This window comes from Eucyclogobius newberryi, unplaced genomic scaffold (genome assembly GCF_026437365.1).
Source record: "Eucyclogobius newberryi isolate DKJ021-1_F unplaced genomic scaffold, fEucNew1.0.hap1 SCAF_13, whole genome shotgun sequence".
In the NCBI taxonomy this organism is placed as follows: domain Eukaryota; kingdom Metazoa; phylum Chordata; class Actinopteri; order Gobiiformes; family Gobiidae; genus Eucyclogobius; species Eucyclogobius newberryi.
In genome coordinates, this window is record NW_027315757.1 from 18,985,567 (window position 1) to 19,009,240 (window position 23,674).

General features: G+C 42.8%; 1 protein-coding gene across 3 annotated transcripts; it reads left to right on the forward strand.

Annotated features, from left to right (window-relative positions):
• Nucleotides 1-368: 368 nt before the first annotated feature.
• LOC140358148 (keratin, type I cytoskeletal 13-like) lies at nucleotides 369-21,696 on the forward strand. 3 transcript variants are annotated; one of them, XM_072442824.1, is made up of 9 exons: nucleotides 369-527; nucleotides 952-1,322; nucleotides 1,520-1,602; nucleotides 1,735-1,891; nucleotides 2,110-2,271; nucleotides 2,351-2,476; nucleotides 2,592-2,666; nucleotides 21,010-21,152; nucleotides 21,353-21,696. In XM_072442824.1, the coding sequence occupies exons 1-9, from the start codon at nucleotides 395-397 to the stop codon at nucleotides 21,507-21,509; spliced, it is 1,407 nt and encodes a 468-aa protein (XP_072298925.1). In that variant the 5' UTR covers nucleotides 369-394; the 3' UTR covers nucleotides 21,510-21,696. The 3 variants fall into 3 exon arrangements, with proteins under 3 accessions (XP_072298925.1, XP_072298926.1, XP_072298927.1); XM_072442825.1 differs by having other exon boundaries at nucleotides 1,006-1,322; XM_072442826.1 differs by having other exon boundaries at nucleotides 1,024-1,322.
• Nucleotides 21,697-23,674: the final 1,978 nt, after the last annotated feature.

Sequence of the window (23,674 nt, forward strand, 5' to 3'; positions counted from 1 at the left end):
TTCAGACACTTCTAAAATGCTGTATCTCGAGGACGTGGAACTCCAGCAGTGGAGATGATGGATGCAAAAACACAAAAGACAGAACGCTGAAGAACCGAAATAATAATTTACAAAATCGACTTTGAGCTTAAAAACGGCCACATTCACCAGACTCAGAGGGACATGTTCCAGACTGATGCTTTATTTTGTTCTTTGTTCTCTATTTCCTGTTACTTCTGTTTGATCTTTAGAATACAAAAGAAAATGGAACACAGGTGAAGTTTCCCTGAGGCTGATATGTCTCTGCTCCCTCAGCCACGCCCCTCACCACTCAGCCCCGCCCCTCTTTCCCCTTCATAAGCCCCGGCCCCGCTTCTCTCCTCACTCTTTGGTCGGACTCTCATCGGGCGCAGAGATGTTGGCGATGTCCTCTCGCAGCAGCTCCGGCTTCGGCCTCGGAGGAGGAAGAATGAGCTCCTTCAGTGTGAGCGGAGGAGCCGGCGGCAGCGGGGTCCGGGTGTCCTCAGCCTCCAGGTCCTTCTCTGCAGGTCAGGCATGAGCTAGTCCTGGGCTAGACCGGGTTTAGACCAGGTGTAGTCCTGGATTAGACTTGGTTTGTCTGGTTGTAATATTTGTAGAGTTCTCAGATTATTGAATGTCACGTAAACAGCTCAGGCTTTTGGATTTTGAGGTGAAAGTTTTCATGAACATTTCAAGTTCATTAAAGTGTTTTCAATATAAAACATTTAGCCTGTTGCTGTGGAAGGGGCTGGACAGGTCCTGGACTTTAACGGGCTAAAACGTTTGATCTGAAGGTGGGGGGAAAATCAATATAAGTTTGGAAACTTTATGAATTCAATTCATCATTTGTTCACAGTTCAACATTAAAACTTCCTTTCCCAGTTTCATATTTGTGTTTGTTCTTTTGGCTCCAGAGACTCACCTGATCTTCTCTTCCTCTCTCTTTCTCAGGAGGCTCAGGATTCGGAGGAGGCTCAGGATTCGGAGGAGGCTCAGGATTCGGAGGAGGCTCAGGATTCAGAGGAGGCTCAGGATTCGGAGGAGGCTCAGGTTTTGGGTCTGGAGCCGGACTTGGGTCTGGATTCGGATTTGGGTCTGGAGGAGGAGGAGGAGGGGGCGGTGGAGCCGGAGAAGCCAATGGAAAGTTCACCATGCAGAACCTGAACGACCGTCTGGCCACGTACCTCGCCAAAGTGGCCACTCTGGAGAAGGCCAACGCCGAACTGGAGCTGAAGATCCGTGGGTATGTGGAGAGCCGCGTGGGACCGGCCACTCGAGACTACTCAGGCTTCTACGTCACCATCGCCGAGCTGCAGGCCAAGGTACAAACAAGAGCCTTCCAACGTGTGAATGCTCCAGAATGTTCCAAAAGTCTCAGTGGAACATAAAGTGATGTCACTGGAGAAACTGGGATTGTTCTCAGAATGTCACGTTTATGAGTGAATTTGAGTGATGATGGAGTTGTATTTTTAGTATTATTAGTGTTAATCGTTATCTGACCGTCCTGTCTCTGGTTCAGATCCTTGACGCCCTCGTCGCCAGAGGAGCCGTGGTCCTGAGCATCGACAACGCTCATCTCGCTCAGGACGACTTCAGGATGAAGTGAGTGACAATGAGCCTGATGCCCTCCCACAGGTCTAATCTCTGGTCCGGTCTCTGGTCTCTGGTCTGGTCTCTGGTCCAGCCTCTGGTCCAGTCTCTGGTCCTGCCTCTAACCCGGATGCCCTCCCTCAGGTACGAGACCGAGCTGACCATGCGTCAGTCTGTGGAGGCCGACATCGCGGGGCTGAAGATGATGCTCTCAGAACTGGGAGTGAGCAAGACTGACCTGAGTATGCAGATCGAGAGTCTGAAGGACGAACTGGTGTCATTCAAGAAGAACCACGAGGAGGTAAAGCACTACTACTACTACTACTACTACTACTACTACTACTACTACTACTACTACTACTACTACTATTCTGATTTAAGTAAAGGCTGTAAACAGACGTATCTTTATTAACCGTCTTTGACACGAGAAACTCTAGATGCACTTGAAGAAAAGTGTCACTGCCACAGTTTAGTGTTTCTGATCAAAATGACCCTCTGACCCCTGTGCGCCCCCTGCAGGACCTGTTGTCCATGCGCACTCAGATGAGTGGTCAGGTGAACGTGGAGGTGGACGCTGCTCCTCAGCTGGACCTCACTAAAGTGATGGAGGAGATCCGCGAGCACTACGAGGCCGTGGCCGCCAAGAACCAGAGGGAGCTGGAGGGATGGTTCCATGCCAAGGTACGGAACTGGGATGGACCTGGTTTTGATCTGGTTTAGTCCTCATTATGTCCTGGTTCTGATCCAGTCTTGTTTGCAGTCCGAGGTGCTGTCAAAGGAGGTGGCCACCACAGAAACTACTCTCGTGTCCTCAACTACAGAAATCAAAGAAGTGAAGAGTGCTCTGCAGGCGCTGGAGATGGAGCTGCAGTCTGCGCTCAGCATGGTGAGTCCTGGTTTAGTCCTGGTTTAGTCCTGGTTTAGTCCTGGTTTAGTCCTGGTTTAGACATGGTTTAGTCCTGGTTTAGACATGGTTCAGACTTGTTGTTTGTGTCTTGTAGAAAGCGTCTCTTGAAGTAACACTGGCTGAAGTCCAGGGCAGATACGCTATGCAGCTCAACGGCTTCCAGATGAAGGTACCTCCTACCTCCTACCTCCTAGCTTCTACCTCCTAAGCCCTATGTTGAAGTATATAACCCCAGATGTCCTTCTTCTTTGCCTTTCACTGTCCTAATTTTTTTTAAGTATAAACACTGAACCGAACATTACAGAACATAAAAATACGAACACAAGTAGAGATCAATCAAATGTAAAAGGAAACAAAATCATGGCACATTTAAACACATTAAAGTCTCATTTGTGTCTGACCGTGGATAAAGCAGGCACATGTCTACCCAGAGACATTTCGAGTTATTCACAGATTCTGAAAGTGTGAATTCAAAGATATCCAATGATGTCTCACTCATGCAGATCTGATAATATTTGAGTAAGTTGTGGTCATTTGAATGTATACAACTCTCAAACCCTTTCATTGAGAAAACTGCCTCTAAAGTTTCTCACCTGAATGAGCCCAGAGTCACAGGGGGGCTCATTTGCATCTCATTGAAATAAGCCCTGCCCCTGTCACACTGACACCACCTTCCCCTACAGCTGTCACTAAAGACTCAAGAGGAGTGTTGTTATTGATGGTAACTGGACTTGAATCAGAATTAAAAGTTACTATATTAAAATGGAAATACTTGGATTACAAAAGCAAGGCAAGACAAGTTTATTTGTAGAGCACATTTCATACACAAGGCAATTCAAAGTGCTTCACACAGCAGGAAAAATGCATTCAAATCACAAAGAAATTACAGAAACAGAAATACAATAAAATTAACTAAATTAAAAATTATCAATCCAACTGATGTCTAAACTAATAAAATCACAAACAAAAGAGAAGAGTGCAAAGAAAAAATCCTTTCAGTCATATGCACAGCTAAACAAAACTGTTTTTAGCTTAGATTTGAACATTGTCAGAGTAGAACCTGTCTCACATCTTCAGGAAGACCGTTGAAACTGAAATGCAGATTCCCCATGTTTTGTCCTGACTCTGGCACCAGCAGGAGGCCGGTCCATGTTTAGTCCTGACTCTGGCACCAGCAGGAGGCCGGTCCCTGAGGTCCTCAGAGTCCGAGATGGTTCATATGGCACTAACATGTCCGAGATGTACTTTGGTGCTAGGCCATGGAGAGACTTATACACAAGCAGAGCTGCTTTAAAATCTATTCTCTGAGCCACAGGAGCCAGTGCAGAGACCCGAGAACAGGACTAATGTGATCATACTTCCTGGTTCTAGTCAGAACCCGAGCAGCAGCGTTCTGGATGTACTGCAGCTGTTTTACAGCTCGTTTGGAGAGACCAGTGAGCAGGCCGTTACAGTAGTCTAATCTACTGGAGACAAACGCATGGATAAGTCTCTCTAAATCTGGTTTTGACACTATATTTTTGATTTTGGCAATGTTTTTTAGATGGTAAAAAGCTGCTGATGTTATTGATTTGACGTGGCTATTAAAGTTCAAGTCTGAGTCCATTATTACCCCTAGATTTCTAATTTGGTTTGTAGGTTTTAGAGCGAGACTCTGGAGGTGACGCTAACACTTTCTCTTTGTTTCTGTGGGCCAAAAACGATTATTTCAGTCTTGTCTGAGTTCAGCTGGAGAAAGTTGTTTTGCATCCACAAACTGATCTGTTGGATGCAGTGACAGAGTGAATCCACTGGTCCATAGTCACCTGCCGACAGTGAAACATAAATCTGAGTGTCGTCTGCATAATTGTGATAGGACACATTTTCACTGCGTATCAACTGACCTAACGGCAGCATGTAGAGGTTGAACAGAAGGGGACCCAGGACTGACCCTTGGGGCACTCCACAGGTCAGGGTCATGTGGTCTGAGACACAGCTACCAATTTCAACAAAGTACTTCCTGTCTTCCAGATAGGACCTTAACCAGTTTAGGGCAGTGCCAGTGATGCCCACCCAGTCCTCTAGTCTCTGTAAGAGGATCCCATGATCGACAGTGTCAAAAGCAGCACTCAGATCTAACAGAATTAAGACTGAGGCTTTGCCCGTGTCAGTGTTCAGGCGGATGTCATTTGTCACCTTGACAAGAGCAGTCTCAGTGCTGTGATGAGGTCTAAAACCTGACTGAAAAACATCAAATGAGTTGTTTATTAAGAGGAAATCTGTGAGCTGTTGGTAAACAACCTTTTCAAGGACTTTGCCCCAAAATGGCAGATTAGAGATGGGCCGGTAATGACTCAGTACTGCGGCATCAAGACTGCTCTTCTTAAGGAGAGGCTTTATGACCGCAGTTTTCAAAGACATTGGGAATGTTCCAGATTGAAGCGACATGTTAACTATGTGATTGAATGGCCCTAACAAACTGTTCAGCACAGACTTTAGAAATCTGGTGGGTAACACATCTAGGCAGCATGTAGATGAACTCAGACTGGTGATGATCTCACGGACAGTTTTGTCAGTTACTGGTGCAAAGTGAGTTAGCTCTAAGTGTCTTGGTGGTTTTAGGGTATTTTTTTGCATTGTGGGATTTATAGCATTTTTAATGCCCTGAACTTTGTCATTAAAGAATAATGCAAACTCATTACACTTGGATGTGGAAATGAGTTCTAACGGCAGCTGAGCTGGAGGGTTTGTTAATCTGTTTACTGTGGCAAACAGGACACGCGAGTTGTTACTGCAGCTTACAATTATTTCAGAAAAATATCTTTCCCTAGTTCTACATAAAATTAGGTTGTACATGTTCAGCTTCTCTTTGTAAATCTCTTTTTGAACCTGGAGCTTTGACTTGCGCCATTTCCGTTTGGCCCTAACCGAATCATCATTTCTCCACGGCGCCTTCTGCTTATTTTTAACCATTTTAGCCTTTATAGGGGCGATGGTGTCCAGAACATTCAAAACACTAGATGTAACAGAGTTCAACAAATCATTTACATTAGAACATGAGACATTTTCAAAGTTTATCATTTCCATAAACAGTGCACATGTGCCATCACTTATGTGTCTCCTCTGAACAACTGCAGGACCAACCGGTGGTTTGGGAGAAACAGACAGGTCAAAGAAGACACAGAAATGATCAGACAGCGCAACATCGATCACATTAACATTTGAAATATTTACCCCCTTTGTAATTATGAGATCTTGAGTGTGTCCTTTGCTGTGGGTGGGGCCTCTCACATGCTGAGTAAGACTGAAGGTTTCAAGGACAGCATCAAGCTCTTTAGCGTTTCTGTCACAAATAATATCAACATGCACATTGAAATCACCTGTAATGACCAAACCATCAAAGTCTGTGCATACGACTGAAAGCATCTCAGTAAAATCATCAATAAAACATTGGCAGTGCTGGGGAGGCTTGTATAAAACAATGAAGAGAATGGATGGAGACCGTTTTAGCTCCATTTTAAAGGATACATACTCAAATGATGAAAACACCCCAAAAGACAACCTGCGGGTAATTATTTCATCTCTAAAGACAGCACAGACTCCATCCCCTTTTTTGTTTTCTCGTGTTTCAGATATAAACTTAAAGTTGGGTGGAGCAGATTCTGTTTTTGTCAAGCCATGTTTCAGTTAAAAACATAAAATCAAGATTATAAGAAGAAATACAATTATTAATTAAGAGTGATTTGTTACATAAGGATCTGACATTTAGCACAGCAAGTTTCAGATTAGTTTCAGTGGGACTGGGCTTTATCTTTTCACAGGGAATATGAATCACATTTCTCAGATTGGGCCTGACTCGCATTTTGTTTTTCCAACTGTGTGAGAATGTGACTACAGAAATAACACTAGGGGGGCTCTTTTTACATAGGGCCCCGGGTTGGTTTGATTTTTAATGTGACAATAAGTCCCGGCAACGCTGAGACCCAGTGCATCCTATTTATGGGAGATACCAGGTGAAAGGCGAAGTTGGATGGGTGGTGGGGCTTTTGTAGCCGAGGAGAGTTTGGGACCAGGTGAGAGGCGAGGGGGGATGGGTGATGGGGCTTTTGTTGGTGTAGTCGGCTTGTGCAGGGAAGAGTTGATAAGTATTGACATAGCCCTTGCTATATTGGGCGTGAGTGGAGCCATCTTAATGCCTGATTTGATCAGACTTTCAAAATGGCTGGGAAGGCCCATGGGTGAGAGTGGAGATGAGAAGGAGAATGATGAATCTTTAGTGGGAGTAGATGTTGCAGGGGGAACCCAGGGCTGGTGTGAAGGCAGGGGCGATGACAGGGATGTTGTTGGGCTTGTCACAGATGGGTCCAAGGCCTTTGAAGGCCCCGAATAGCATCAAAGAATCAGAATCAGAATCAGAATCAGAATAGGGTTCATTGCCATTTGTCGATAAACAGAATTCACAGGTGATTCAGTACATAATAAAAATGTATTAATCCAAGAATGTGAAAGTTATTTTCACGTTAACAAATCACATCTCTACCATCCAGAAGTCGGAGTTGAATTAAATATTTACTTTTGATTCAGCACCATAAAACACACACATAAAGCGCAACCCACATGTAGCATGTGTGTCAATATGCCACTGGGCTAGATCAGAAGGTAGGTTTGACTCTGGGAGGTGCGTGTAAGCAATAATACAAACTAGTGAATCAAAGTGTGGCTGTGTGCCTTATATATTTACAGTGAAGGTTTACCAACATACAATTAATCCAATATTTACAAAATGTACAATCGGCAGATGTTCAATGGTTTCATATACTGAAATACTGAAAGGTTCACAGGTTGGTTGTATAAATTGCAATCAAAGTTCAACACGAGATTCAGCATAAAACATCCAGTGTAGGAAGGGCACACACATATTAAAGAACATTTGCACATCTCAATGAAATAGCAATAAAGTGTCCATGAAAGAGCAAGCAACAGAGTTTTTGTATTGTCCAAAAGATAGTGCTGTGACTGATTTGAGAGTTTGCAAAGTCTGTGGTGTCTTTTGGGTGGGATCGGACGGCTGAATCAGCCCCTACCATACTGCAGGCGACTCATGTTGAAGGATTTGTAGGTTTGTAAAGTTCAGTGAATCAGTTCTGGTTCCGGGTCCAGGCTGGTCTCAGCTCGCCATCAATTGAATCTTTTGTTCTGGTACCCCACTGGGCACACCTGGCCTGCGGTCAATAGACAGGACCATCAGTGAAATACCCAAACATTAGCTAGCTTCTATGTTTTTTGTTGTTGTTTTTTTTGTTTTTTTATTGTGGTTTGGTCAAAAACAAAACAAAAGGTGCTCAACATTCAAGCACAAAACTAAATTTGAGACACATTAATGTTTTTTGACCAGGTGTAGGCAAAGCCAAGGCTTATTGTGCCTACCCTTCTCTCAAATGCTCAACATTGGTGGACATTTTATAGTTCACAAGCCACAGTTCATCAACAAAAACAACACTACATAATACTAGACAGTCTGCTCACAAGTATCCTCCACAAGCATTCAAGGTATTATAACAAAGCTGCATTTTCATTCTGCTAAATATTTTTCTATGATTGTTTCCTTAAAGATCCTTTTAAACAGAAATAAAGAAATGGCATTTTTTAATTCATCGCAACAATTGTTCCATAATTTAACTCCTTTACTTGACAAACAATGTTCCCTCAGCGTTGTTCTCACATAAGGTCTGTCAAATATACACGTTCCCCTTAAATTATATTTACTTTCCCTCTGGGTAAACTTTATCCTCAATGATGTAGGGACTTGATTACATTTAACTAAATACATCAATTTAGCAGTATACAGGTTTTACCAAATCATAAAATTTTAAAAGCTTAGATTGAATGAACAAAGGGTGACTCGGCGAGTTATAAGATGCATGATTGATCAGTCTAATGGCCTTTTTTTGTAGAATGAAAATTGGTTTGGTTCTAGTTTTGTATGTGTTTCCCCAGATCTCAATACCATATGTTAAATATGGAGTAATGAGAGAACAGTAAAGTAAATATAAGGCATTTTTGTTCAAAACATACTGCAATTTGTATAAAATTGCAATAGTTTTTGACACTTTTTTCAGTACATTTTGTATATGTGTTTTCCATGAAATTTTGCAATCTATGATCACTCCAAGAAACTTAATATAATTGACTCTTTCAATTTCATAACTATTTATTTTGATTTTGATATCATTATCTACATGTTTGTTACTGAATACCATAATTTTTGTTTTATTTAAGTTCAATGATAATTTATTTAATGCAAACCAGTTGTTTAGTTTATGCAGTTCTCTCTCCATCACCTTCACCAACTCACTAAGATTATGACCTGAGCAGTAAACTGTGGTATCGTCTGCAAACAAGATAAAATTAAGAACATCAGATACTTTTTGGATATCATTAATATATAATAAAATTAATTTTGGGCCCAAAACAGAGCCTTGTGGCACCCCACAACTAATTCGCTGACAACTAGACTCTGCTCCCTTCAGATGAACATATTGGAATCGATCCGATAAGTAATTATTTAACCAAGAATTTGCTTTTCCCCTAAAGCCATATTTTTCCAATTTTTGTAATAAAATTGTGTGGTCAATTGTATCAAATGCTTTCTGTAAATCCAAAAATAAACCTATTGTATGGAGTTTTTGATCTAATGATTGGGAAATATTTTCAACCAGATTAACAAATGCCATCGTTGTGGACCTGTGTGCTCTAAAACCAAACTGATACTCATTTAATATATTGTTAACTTCAACATAGTTATCTAATCTTTTAACAAACAATTTCTCTAATATTTTTGAAAATTGTGAAAGTAAAGAAATGGGTCGATAATTACAAGTCAAATGTTTGTCACCGCCTTTGTACAAGGGAATAACCTTTGCTATTTTCATTTGATTAGGAACAATTCCTGTTTTAAAAGATTGGTTACAGATGTGAGTAAATGGATTGACAATATGTTCCATGATATTTTTGACTAAAAACATATCGAACCCATTATTATCTGTTGATTTTTTGTTTTTACAGCTCTTCACAATTTTCAATATTTCATTTTGTACATCATCAAATACATCATTTGTTGGGTTTAGAAAAAATGAATTTACACCTTCATACGTGACCCCAGTCTCCATGTCATTGTTTTGAGGGGGCACAATTTTAGTTGCCAATTTATGGCCAATGTTTACAAAGTAATCATTAAATTCATGAACAATTCCCTTAATATGACTTATTTTGTCATTATCTTTGTTCAAATAATTAGGATAATTATTATTACTATGTCTCTTGTGTATTAAATCATTCATTATTTTCCATGTTCCCTGGATATTTTGTCTATGTTGCATTAATAATTTTGTATAATATTCTTTCTTACAATTTCTGATTATATTAACCAATTTATTCTTGTATGCTTTATATTTAATTTCAGAAACCTGCGTTCTGGATTTTAGGAATTTCCTATATAGTTGATTTTTCTTTCTGCAAGCCTTAATTATTCCTTTAGTAAACCAGGGTTTCAGCATCTGTTTTTTACAAATTATTGTCTTAAGTGGACAACAATTATTATAAATATCAAGTAATTTTGCTAAAAAGAGTTCATATGCTTCATTAGGATTTTCATACCTATAAATTTCATCCCAATTTTGTTTACTTAATTCCATTTTCAAAGTCTCAATTGCTTCAGGTGTTCTATGTCTCACTGTTCTTGTGTCGCTAGTCTGATTACAAGGCGTTTTAAATACATTTTGAAGAATTGCAAAAACAGGAAGATGGTCACTAATATCAGTCATTAAAAGACCTCCATCAATTTTACCAATTTCATTTGTAAATATGTTATCAATTAATGTTGCTGATTCTGTTGTTATTCTAGTTGGTTTTACTATTACTGGAAATAATGTACTGTTATAAAAAGTATTGATAAAGTCTGTGGTTTTCTTGTGTCCACCTGGGTTAAGCAGGTCAACATTAAAATCACCACAGACAATGTAAGACTTATTTCCAATTGAGTGAAACATATTAGATATAAACTCATTCAAATGATCCAGAGAAGAACCAGGTGTTCTATATATGCAACAGACTTTTTTTTATTAGGCCCGAGCCCCAGCAGGGCGGAGGGCCTATTGCTCCCGCAACGCTGCCGAAGGCGAGCTGCGACCAGCCTGGACCCGGAACCAGAACTGATTTACTGAACTTTACAAACCTACAAATCCTTCAACATGAGTCGCCTGCAGTATGGTAGGGGCTGATTCAGCCGTCCGATCCCACCCAAAAGACACCACAGACTTTGCAAACTCTCAAATCAGTCACAGCACTATCTTTTGGACAATACAAAAACTCTGTTGCTTGCTCTTTCATGGACACTTTATTGCTATTTCATTGATTGTTTGGTACCCCGTCGCCCCTGGCAAGTACAGTGAACTAGCCCATGCCGAAGGCATGGATCATGCATACTTACTCCTGCTATGACAGAAATAGTCAACAATTAGTGAATGGGCGTAGCCCATTCACTAATTGTTGACAACAGCAGCGCGAAGCGCTGCATTCCTCCAAAAACCCTCCTGGCATCGTCCCGTACGCGAGAATCCATGCCGCAGGCATGGGCCATGCTTGTATCTGCTCAAATCAATGGAAGTCTATGGGGAGTGGGCGGGGCATCCCGACGGAATAGGGAGTGACGAGCGCGTAAGCGCTTGTAATGATGATTCCACCCCATGGCGGCATCGGGAAGGCTTAGAGCTTTCAAACGATGTATAATTTGTTGTTATAGTGGAAACGGCTATATTGTTTTTGCTAAAAATATTATTATTTTTAGGCCCGAGCCCCAGCAGGGCGGAGGGCCTATTGCTCCCGAAACGCTGCCAAAGGCAGCGTTGCAACTGTCTGACCAAGCATGCGGGCGCAGCCCGCATGTTTGGTGCCCCGTCGCCCCTGGCAAGTACAGTGAACTAGCCCATGCCGAAGGCATGGATCATGCATACTTACTCCTGCTATGACAGAAATAGTCAACAATTAGAGTGGGCGGAGTGGGCGGGACAGCCCGACGGAATAGGGAGTGACGAGCGCGTAAGCGCTCGTAATGATGATTCCACCCCATGGCGGCATCGGGAAGGCTTAGAGCTTTCAAACGATGTATAATTTGTTGTTATAGTGGAAACGGCTATATTGTTTTTGCTAAAAATATTATTATTATTTTTAGGCCCGAGCGCCACAAGCTGGCGAGAGGCCTATTAATCTCGTAAGGCCGTGCGAAGCACGGCTGCGAAAGTGCGCACGTAGTGCGCACGAAATCGAGCGCGAAGCGCTCGCCCACTTCCAAACACTCACTAACGCACTCCTTCACTCATGCACGCCCCGTACATACTAATTGGTAGTAGGAAAATGGAACATTACCGTTGTAAACGGGCGAAGCCCGTGCAAAAGTGCGCACTAAATGAGCATTTTACATTGAGATGACGACCGCGAAGCGGTCGTCATCCCCATATAAAGCACTCATTTGCGCTAAGTACCTCACAAATACGTTCCCCATCTCTTGCATGTTCCGTGCATATAAGCATGTAATGCAAAAATTGAACATTATTACTGTATACAGGGCCAAAAACACAAAGTGGGCGGAGCCCACTCAAAATTTAACGAAAGTACCCGTCAGTGACCAGGGACCCACACCATGAGGTAGGAAAGCGCGAGCGCTTTCCGAAAATGTATAGTTTATGATATTTGAAAAATGGGAAACATTGTTTTCGCATCGGAATATTATTCCTTCTTCTTCTTCTCGGGACCAACCCCCCTATTTTTCACCCAGTGAACATTGACGAAAAGTCACAAAAATTTGCACACCTCTAAAAATCGTGCCTCTCTACATTCTGGCTATTTCCCTTTTCTAAAATAAAAAAAAATGGCGCGTCAGCGCCCCCAAATGTACCAAAAATGCATTGAGAGATGGGAAATGACCCAAAAAAAATCTGATTGTAGAATCATGAAATTTGGCGCAGAGGTAGATGGTGACAAGAGAAGTAAAAAATATTATCACGGCAACGCCGTCCGCCCAACCAAATGTCGGCCATATTGCTTCAAAAATGGCTAAACATGACTTCGGAGTTTTTCCAAACGTCGTACTTTTACGAACTCCTCCCAGGGCGTTGGCCCTAAAAAGCTGAAATTTGGTGAAAATGCTACTGAGGAGTGGGACATCAAAAGTTATCCAAATTACATTGATACCTGTCACGGTCTCTGTGCGGCGAAGCCGCAAACTGTAGCAAGAATTTCAGAAATCTCCCAAATTTAACATTTCTGCCGTTTGCGCAGATAAAGTCCGAATTGTGTCAAATTAGAATCAGTTGTTAAACTCTTTGCCCTAAACCTACTTGAAGTGAAATAAATTAATTTGGAGCCACAGCGCCCCCTACAGATTTTATATGGAGGTTATCTTATATCTTATCTTAAATATTTAGTTTTGCAAAATTATAAGAAATTTGACACACAACTCAATTTTGGCATCCCCATCAAAAAAGTCAATGAGACCCATGTCATAATTGTTATGGCTTTGCCGTAACGATGATCGAAACCTTCCATGTTATTCCAATGGGGAAATCGCCAGAACATGTTTACACTTTAGACTTTCACAAACTCCTCTTAGGGCGTCAGCCCTATTAACCTGAAATTTGGTGAGACTCATCTTCAGGGGTGGACCATCAAAAGTTATCCACATTTTTATTCAAAGAGTCACGGTGTCACCCCTGGCAAGTACAGTGAACTAGCCCATGCCGAAGGCATGGATCATGCATACTTACTCCTGCTATGACAGAAATAGTCAACAATTTGTGAATGGGCTACGCCCATTCACAAATTGTTGACAACAGCAGCGCGAAGCGCTGCATTCCTCCAAAAACCCTCCTGGCATCGTCCTGTACGCGAGAATCCATGCCGCAGGCATGGGCCATGCTTGTATCTGCTCAAATCAATGGAAGTCTATGGGGAGTGGGCGGGGCATCCCGACGGAATGGGGAGTGACGAGCGCGTAAGCGCTCGTAATGATGATTCCACCCCATGGCGGCATGGGGAAGGCTTAGAGCTTTCAAACGATGTATAATTTGTTGTTATAGTGGAAACGGCTATATTGTCTTTGCTAAAAATATTATTATTTTTATTTTTATTTTTCTTGTTCTTCTGCTTTTTGATCTCTAATTTGACCCCCTGAACATGCTCAAAAACTCACCAAACTTTGCCCAAAATTCAGAATCGGCGAAAAATTTGATTTTTTCTGGGCCATTTTTTTTTTTGTTAAAAAATGGCGCGACAGCGCCACCGACAAAAGTCAAAATACATTGCGCCTATGGGAGACGCCCCGAGGTCAACTTTGGCGTAAAGCTACGAAATTCGGGACACGCATTTCTCTCGTGAGGACGAACAAAAAAAATCATTGTGGCCACGCCCCCAGACTTACCCTATGGCCGCCATCTTCCTTTGAAAATGAAAATACGCTGTGTTAGTCATTTTGTTCACGTCAAACTTTGACGAACTCCTCCTAGGGCGTTTTGCCCACCGACTTCAAAATCGGCGTACGTCCTCTGGACAAGTGGGGCATCTAAAGTTATTCAATTTTTTGAGATACCTTTAACGGTCTGTGTGCGGCGCAGCCGCAAAGTTGGACAACTTATTTTGGAATATTGCAGATCTAAAAATTGCTCCCATTTGATCAAAACCAGTCCGATTAGGACCAAGTTTGAATCATTTGTTAAACTTTCTAGTTTGGACCAGTTTAGGCTGACAAAATTGAAATGGCCGCGATAGCGCCCCCTACAGAGTGACCTTTAAATTAACATTGAAGGTCAAAAATTAGTTTTACCAAAATTGTCTAAACTTTACCCAAAATTCTATTTTGCCGTCCCGATCACAAAAGCCAATCACAAAAATGCCTAAATTTTTACGGTGTAGTCGTAGCGATGACAGAAACCTCCCATGTTATCCCTATGGGAAAACCGCAAAATCTCTCAAATTACCACATTTTTATGTTTTACACTTCAACGAACTCCTCCTAGTGCGTTTTGCCCACCAACCTCAAAATCGGTGTACGTCCTCTAGACAAGTGGTGCATCTAAAGTTATCCAAATTTTAAGGATAACTTTTACGGTCTCTGTGCGACGGAGCCGCAAACGTTTCCCAGAATTCTGACTATTTGGCCTTCAGAGTGGCCTATAAACAATAGAGTTTTTCCAAATGACATGACATTTTGCACTAAATTCTAATTTGCCATCCTGATCATACAAGTATGAGAGCCAAAGTCATATTTTGTACGGCGTAACCGTAGCGTTGACAGAAACATCCCATGTTATCCTTATGGGAAAATCGTAGAATCGCTCAAATCACCACATTTTTACACTTCACACTTTAACAAACTCCTCCTAGGGCGATTGTCCGATCAAGCTCATATTTGGGGAAAATCATCTACACAAGCGGGCCATCAAAACTTATCCATATTTTGATTCTAAGTGCTACGGTCTCTGTGTGGCGGACCCGCAAATATATGTCAGAAATGGGAAAACAGCGAAATCTCCAAAATGACCACATTTTCACGCTTCACACTTTCACCAACTCCTCCTAGGCCGATTGCCCGATCAAGCTCATATTTGGGGAAATCATCTACACAAATGGGGCATCAAAAGTTATCCATATTTTGATTTTAAGTGCTACGGTCTCTGTGCCGTGGAGCTGCAAATATACTGTCACAAATGGGAAAAACGCCAAATCCTTGAAAAGTTCACATTTATGCTTCACACTTTAATGAACTCCTCTGTGGGCAATAGCTCGATCAAGCTCATATTTGGGAAAAATAATCTACACAAGCGGAGCATCAAAAGTTATCCATATTTTTATTCCAAGTGTCACGGTCTCTGTGCGCTGGAGCTGCACATTTGACCGACATTTGTGTTCATTTGCACTGGTTAAGCACAGCATTGTACATGTCCAATGTGTCGCTGTCTTAGTTCTTAGACAATTGCGTTAGCGCCATCTCTGTAAAATGCAGAGAGCAGAGTCGGAAGGCCGGCGGCCCGCGAGGGCCGTTGGATGCCGCTTGCGGCTTTAATTTTTATTATTTTTCTTGTTCTTCTGCTTTTTGATCTCTAATTTGACCCCCTGAACATGCTCAAAAACTCACCAAACTTTGCCCAAAATTCAGAATCGGCGAAAAATTTGATTTTTTCTGGGCCATTTTTTTTTTCGTTAAAAAATGGCGCGACAGCGCCACCGACAAAAGTCAAAATACATTGCGCCTATGGGAGACGCCCCGAGGTCAACTTTGGCGTAAAGCTACGAAATTCGGGACACGCATTCCTCTCGTGAGGACAAAAAAAATATATTATTGTGGCCACGCCCCCAGACTTACCCTATGGCCGCCATCTTCCTTTGAAAATGAAAACAAGCTGAGTTAGCCATTTTGTTTACGTCAAACTTTGACGAACTCCTCCTAGGGCATTTTGCCCACCGACTTCAAAATCGGCGGACGTCCTCTGGACAAGTGGGGCATCTAAAGTTATCAAATTTTTTGAGATACCTTTTACGGTCTGTGTGCGGCGCAGCCGCAAAGTTGGACAACTTATTTTGGAATATTGCAGCTCTAAAAATTGCTCCCATTTGATCAAAACAAGTCCGATTAGGACCAAGTTTGAATCAGTTGTTAAACTTTCTAGTTTGGACCAGTTTAGGCTGACAAAATTGAAATGGCCGCGATAGCGCCCCCTACAGAGTGACCTTTAAATTAACATTGAAGGTCAAAAATTAGTTTTACCAAAATTGTCTAAACTTTACCCAAAATTCTATTTTGCCGTCCTGATCACAAAAGCCAATCACAAAAATGCTTAAATTTTTACGGCGTAGTCGTAGCGATGACAGAAACCTCCCATGTTATCCCTATGGGAAAACCACAAAATCTCTCATATTACCACATTTTTATGTTTTACACTTTAACGAAGTCCTCCTAGTGCGTTTTGCCCACCAACCTCAAAATCGGTGTACGTCCTCTAGACAAGTGGTGCATCTAAAGTTATCCAAATTTTAAGGATAACTTTTACGGTCTCTGTGCGACGGAGCCGCAAACGTTTCCCAGAATTCTGACTATTTGGCCTTCAGAGTGGCCTATAAACAATAGAGTTTTTCCAAATGACATGATATTTTGCACAAAATTCTAATTTGCCATCCTGATCATAAAAGTATGAGAGCCAAAGTCATATTTTGTACGGCGTAACCGTAGCGATGACAGAAACATCCCATGTTATCCTTATGGGAAAATTGCAAAATCGCTCAAGTCACCACATTTTTACGCTTCACACTTTAACGAACTCCTCCTAGGGCGATTGTCCGATCAAGTTCATATTTGGGGGAAATTATCTACACAAGTGGGGCATCAAAACTTATCCATATTTTGATTTTAAGTGGTATGGTCACTGTGGCGTGGAGCTGCAAATATACTGTCACAAATGGGAAAACGCCAAATCTTTGAAATGTTCACATTTACGCTTCACACTTTAACAAACTCCTCCGTGGGCAATAGCTCAATCAAGCTTTACTTTGGGAAATATCATCCACACAAGCGGGGCATCAAAAGTTATCCATATTTATATTCTAAGTGCTACGGTCTCTGTGCGGCGGAGCAGCACATTTGACTGACACTTGTGTTGATTTGCACTGGATTGGCCATGTCCAAAGTGTCGCCGTCTGTCAAGTTCTTTTTTAATTCAACACAATAAGGGCGCCATCTTTATCAAGTCGAAAGCGCAGAGTCGGAAGGCCGGCAGCCTGCGAGGGCCGTTGGATGCCGCTTGCGGCTTTAATTTTTTTTTGTTTCTCCATGTGAATCTCAACCGTGACACACTCTAACATATTATCAACTGTAGTAGACATGCTTTCTAGACGATTACAATGCAGGTTAGAATCTACATAGAGAGCAACTCCACCTCCTCTCTTGTCTTTTCTATTCATTACAAACAGTTCATATCCTTCCAGTTCAACAGCGGAGACTTTATCCTCATCTAACCATGTTTCAGAAATAGCAACTACACTAAATTTTGGGAATAATCTTAAATAATCTTTAATAAATGGAAAATTGCTCCAAAGACTTCTACTAGTAAAATGTATCACAGAGAAAGCATGTTCCATGTTCACTGTACTCTTAAACTGTTCTTCTGTGTAATATTGACAATTTGTCTGACTACAGTAAGTATCAGGATCTATATCCTTTTCAACATCATATTTACCATGTTTAACATTTAAATAATTTAAGTTATTGTAGAAATCAGTTGGATCATCTATATCATTAATGGTCTCATCATTTAAGTGTGTATATTTTGTTCTACCATGGATCCAAGTTCTGGCATGTTGTAAGAAAAAAAAAAGATATAATATAATATATATACATATATATATATATATATATATATATATATATATATATATAAATAAATAAATAATAATAGTATCAATAACAAAAATAATGGCAAAATGTATGGAAAACTCCACTGGTCCAAACACAAGTTGTTCCATAATCCAAACGAAAGGTTCATCTTCATAGAGTTCATAGTCCATTAAATAAGAAAGTATCATCCCTATAATCCAAAACAAACGATCATCTTCGTGAAGTTCATAAGTCATTTCAGTCAAAGAAAAGTCATATTTAAATAGTATTTGCCTCATTTGTACTGTTCCAAGTCTTTGACGTCCCTTACCGTGATCACTCGTGCTTGTTCAGGCGCTCCATTTAGACGAATAAAAACACGACCATTCCTGGTCCATGTCGCTTGTATTTTCTTTTGTTTCCACAGAATTCGCGCATGTCTTGCAATATCTGCGTTCTTGCTGGTGAGGTGTTCATTAATGTACACCATGCTCCCCTTTAGCCTGCGTGCCTGGCGCAGCAGATCCACTTTGTGCTTTCTGTTCACAAAGCGAACCACTATCGCAGGTTTGGCATCGCTACGCTTTCGGGGAAGCAGGTGGCAGGCCGAAAACTCCTTCGGATCCACTTTGATGTCTTTAGTTGAGAGAAATGTAACTACTTGTTGCTCCAGTGTTAGCAACTCCTCCCAGCAGCTGCTCGTGCGTAATTGCGATGTTTTGTTTCTAGCCCATTAATAATTACGTCCTCCATTCGTGTGTATTGTTCAAGGTCATCAATACGTCTTTCCAATCCATTAATGACCCGATCTTTTTCCTCTAGACGTTCCCGTAGCTCTTTAACTTCATCCACCAGTGCCACTAGCTTCACTTGCTGCTGCGTCACGGTGGCGATATCTTTAGACAAGCCGTTTAGCGCTGCCTTGATTTCGTCCAAGTCTTCGACAACTTCCATCAGAGGATCTGATTTCTTTGGTGGCATTATGGTTTTAATGATGTTTCATTAAATGCCGGTAAATGCCCACATATACAACCTGGAGCGCAACAGAGTTTTTGTATTGTCCAAAAGATAGTGCTGTCATTTAGTTCATCTCTTTAAATTAACAAATAATGCAGTAAATACTTCAGTACATTCGTCAATTCAATTGTATAAATACATTATATAAATACCTTTCGTTAAGATGAATAACCGGTTGGTACGGAGCTAACAGGTTGATAGCAAGTTTAGCTTCCAACTTAGCCCCACAGCCCGAAGCTAAATGCAGGTTTTGCCACGAAAACTTACGTAATGCATCATAAAGCAGACATAAAACACAACCCACACAACCTAGGGGTCAAGAAATACTACATAAGTATATAATTTGTACCGACAAAACGCAGAAAAATAACCCGATAACAGGTTGATAGCAAGTTTAGCTTCCAACTTAGCCCCACATAAAAATACGAACACAAGTAGAGATCAATCAAATGTAAAAAGACACAAAATCATGGCACATTTACACACATAAAAGTCTCATTTGGTCCAAAGTCTGTCAAATTTGTCCATTTCCAAATTAAGTCTGAATGTTTTTTTTGTCCTTGATCCTTGAGGTTTATATCATCCATTTCTTTGTGAAAAGTACATTCCAAAGGTCTCTCTGTTTATTGTGCTCATGGCAGGAGTTCCAAATACACAGTTCTAAAGTTTTCTGATAAACCTCAGCCTCCTTTTTCTTTTGATAATTGTAGAGTTTTGAATCTGATTCGGGGTTTCTTGCCTTGCCATACAAACCTTGAGATTGTTTTATTCCTCGTCAAACAGCCGGTTGGAGAGTCTGGAACAGATAGATAAATCTGGGCAAAACATTCATTTTGATGGGGGTGGGATATTTATATTTATCATAGTTTTACTTAAGTTGCGTTTTGTGAAGACAATTGGAAAATAAGAGTTTATTCATTTTTAAAATAATAGTATTTCAGCAGGTGAACAAAAGTATCAGTCAGGGTAGGATTCTTTTTGATTAGAGGCTACTGAAAGAAGAGAAGAAGTGAAGAAGAGAAAGGGGGAGAGGGTGATGCCAGAGAATACGGTTACACAGTTTTATACAGACCAGGTATTGAGTAGTTTTCTGGTTTTTAAGTTTTTTATAGCTTTAGGGTGAGAGGAGAGTTGAATGGTTTGTTTGTATTTGGCTGATTTATTTTTGAGGAAGTAGAGTTGAGAACTAAAACTGAATCCCTCTGTGATGTCATCAATGTCCGACGTGCCATTGAAAACACAGTTTACCTTTAACTGATAGGGGTCAGCCCTATGTTCCTCGGTACCTAAGTAACCTGGGTTAAAGTTATACGCTGCTATATTTAATGCTGTAAAACCATACATTTATGCTCTACTATTGGGGTTGTGGAACCTGAACCAGTAACCTATGCTAGTATTTGAGGAGGTACCTATGTTCCCCCGTTCATAGAAAAGGGGGAACATAGGTACCGGGGAACATATTCTATAAGATTGTTGATATATATTTATGGAGGACTATATCTAAATATCTAAGTGATTCAGTTTGCTATTTAAATGGGTCTTTCTTAAGGACAGAAGGGGTTGCCGTTCAGTTTGTATCCAGATACTGGGCTAATATCATGAAGGAAATGCTCTTCTTCTCTCACTCCCTCTCTTCCTCCCTCACTCCTTCTCTTCCTCCCTCACTCCCTCTCTTCCTCCCTTACTCCCTCTTCTCCTCCCTCACTCCCTCTCTATCTCCCTCACTCCTTCTCTTCCTCTCTCACTCCCTCTCTTCCTCTCTCACTCCCTCTCTTCCTCCCTCACTCCCTCTCTTCCCCTCTCACTCCCTCTCTTCCTCCCTCACTCCTTCTCTTCCTCCCTCACTCCCTCTCTTCCTCCCTTACTCCCTCTTCTCCTCCCTCACTCCCTCTCTATCTCCCTCACTCCTTCTCTTCCTCTCTCACTCCCTCTCTTCCTCTCTCACTCCCTCTCTTCCTCCCTCACTCCTTCTCTTCCTCCCTCACTCCCTCTCTTCCTCCCTTACTCCCTCTTCTCCTCCCTCACTCCCTCTCTATCTCCCTCACTCCTTCTCTTCCTCTCTCACTTCCTCTCTTCCTCTCTCATTCCCTCTGTGCAGGTGACGTCGATGGAGGGTCAGCTGGTGGCCCTCAGAGCAGACTTGGAGCGACAGCAGCAGGAGTACAACGTGCTCCTGGACATCAAGACCAGACTGGAGATGGAGATCAGCGAGTACAGGAGACTGCTGGAGGGAGGAGCCAGGTAAAGAAACCACGCTTAGAACATCTACAGATTACATTGTTCAAACCCCGGCACAAATCACTGCCTTTGTGCCTAAGTCAAAGGTCTCAGGGAGGTAATGGCACCAAACGGATCAGTGGAGTTTAGAAACTGCAGAGTCTTTTCTCCATTGACTGCAGATCTTGTCTAATTTCTCACCTAAACATGTGCCTTGTCTCCAGCTCGGCCTCGCTCGCCTCCTCCACCTCCTTCTCCTCCTCCGCCTCCGGCCTTGCCTCCGGCCTTGCCTCCGGCCTCGCCTCCGGCCTCGACTCCTCCTCCTCAACCACCACCACTACCACCACCACCACACTTGTCACCAAGGTGATAGAAGAATGAGTCATCAGCTAGTAAAGAACCTCCTCAGAGCACCAGGAGAACCCCAGGAGGAACATCAGCCCTTCTTGTCGACCAAAGCCACGCCCAGAGGAAGCAGAGCGCCACAGTTGGACCAAATGAAGCTGGCGTGTTCAAAGTGTGAGCGCCCCCTGTCTGTCTCTGAGAAGAATAAACACAGAAAGAAAAACGTCTCGGAGTTTTACATGACTTTTACTCATATAGTATGATTTTTATTAAAAAGTAACAGGTTATGATATATGTAAATGCTAGAGATGTCATTACCATGGCGACAGCTCCATGTCATGGTGGGAAAACTTAGTAACATTTTATATACTGTATATATATTTGCCTCAACAAGATGAACAATAATGTCGTTTATTAAGTTAAGTCATTATTTAATTCAAGTTACATTTAAAGTATTAGTAAAGTATTTACCAAGCCTGAATCCTTCTTAATAAACTGTTTGAAGAAAAGTGTCAAAGAAAAGTGCCAAAAAGGTGCAGAGCAGGAGGTGCAGAACAGGAGGTGCAGAGTTGATGGTCTCATATGTGGGCATGCAATACAAACAGAACAGTGACAAGCAGGATTCCCAGATAAAGACATATAATTTAAGAATATATTATTAAAGAGGCCACTTAATCACCTAATTATCCAAATTAAAATGATGATTCCTGAAAGATAACGCCCAGATATATGCTGAAAGCAATAGAATGACAGTCACAATATGCCATTAACAAAATGTAGACTGAAACGGCTGTTGTTTGAATAGTAAAGTACCTGAAGGACAAAAACAGCAGAAATGAATGAAATCCTACTAAACAGTACAAGAATTAATATATAAGAAAGAGTCTCTGATAGACAGGCTGAGGAGTCGGAGCAGCTCGATGAACTGGCACGTTAGCTGCTGGAGATGTGAGATTATTGCTTCATCGACAAATAAATTGGGACAAATAGGCTGAGTGAGAGGAACAATTATAACGGACGTGAGTAGAATATGCAAAACCAGAGAAAAGTCGAAGCACATGCAGAAGGATAATAAAAATACATTTAATAAACAGCAGCTGGACTAAGCCACTGATTGTGTCCAGTAAATCAAAGCTGTGATGACTGAAGTTCTGCAGTGTCGCTGACGAGCGCCAAGCAAAAGAGCGAGCGAAAGAGGTGAAATGCCATAGGGCCCGAGAGAGGGCCAGTGCCCGAGAGAGGGCCCGAGAGAGGGCCAGAGCCTGAGAGAGGGCCAGTGCCCGAGAGAGGGCCAGAGCCAGAGAGAGGGCCCGAGAGAGGGCCAGAGCCAGAGAGAGGGCCAGTGCCCGAGAGAGGGCCAGAGCCCGAGAGAGGGCCAGTGCCCGAGAGAGGGCCAGAGCCCAAAGCCCGAGAGAGGGCCAGAGCCAGAGAGAGGGCCAGAGCCCAAAGCCCGAGAGAGGGCCAGTGCCCGAGAGAGGGCCAGAGCCCAAAGCCTGAGAGAGGGCCCGAGCCCGAGAGAGGGCCAGAGCCCAAAGCCCGAGAGAGGGCCAGTGCCCGAGAGAGGACCAGCCCGAGAGAGGGCCAGTGCCCGAGAGAGGACCAGCCCGAGAGAGGGCCAGTGCCCGAGAGAGGACCAGCCCGAGAGAGGGCCAGAGCCCAAAGCCCGAGAGAGGGCCAGAGCCCGAGAGAGGGCCCGAGCCCGAGAGAGGGCCAGTGCCCGAGAGAGAACCAGCCCGAGAGAGGGCCAGTGCCCGAGAGAGGACCAGCCCGAGAGAGGGCCAGTGCCCGAGAGAGGACCAGCCCGAGAGAGGGCCAGAGCCCAAAGCCCGAGAGAGGGCCAGAGCCCGAGAGAGGGCCCGAGCCCGAGAGAGGGCCAGAGCCCGAGAGAGTGCCAGAGCCCAAAGCCCGAGAGAGGGCCAGTGCCCGAGAGAGGACCAGCCCGAGAGAGGGCCAGTGCCCGAGAGAGGACCAGCCCGAGAGAGTGCCAGAGCCCGAGAGAGGGCCAGCCCGAGAGAGGGCCAGAGCCCAAAGCCCGAGAGAGGGCCAGAGCCCGAGAGAGGGCCAAAGCCCAAAGCCCGAGAGAGGGCCAAAGCCCGAGAGAGGGCCAGTGCCCGAGAGAGGGCCAGAGCCCGAGAGAGGGCCAGTGCCCGAGAGAGGGCCAGTGCCCAAGAGAGGGCCAATGCCCGTGAAAGTGCCAATGT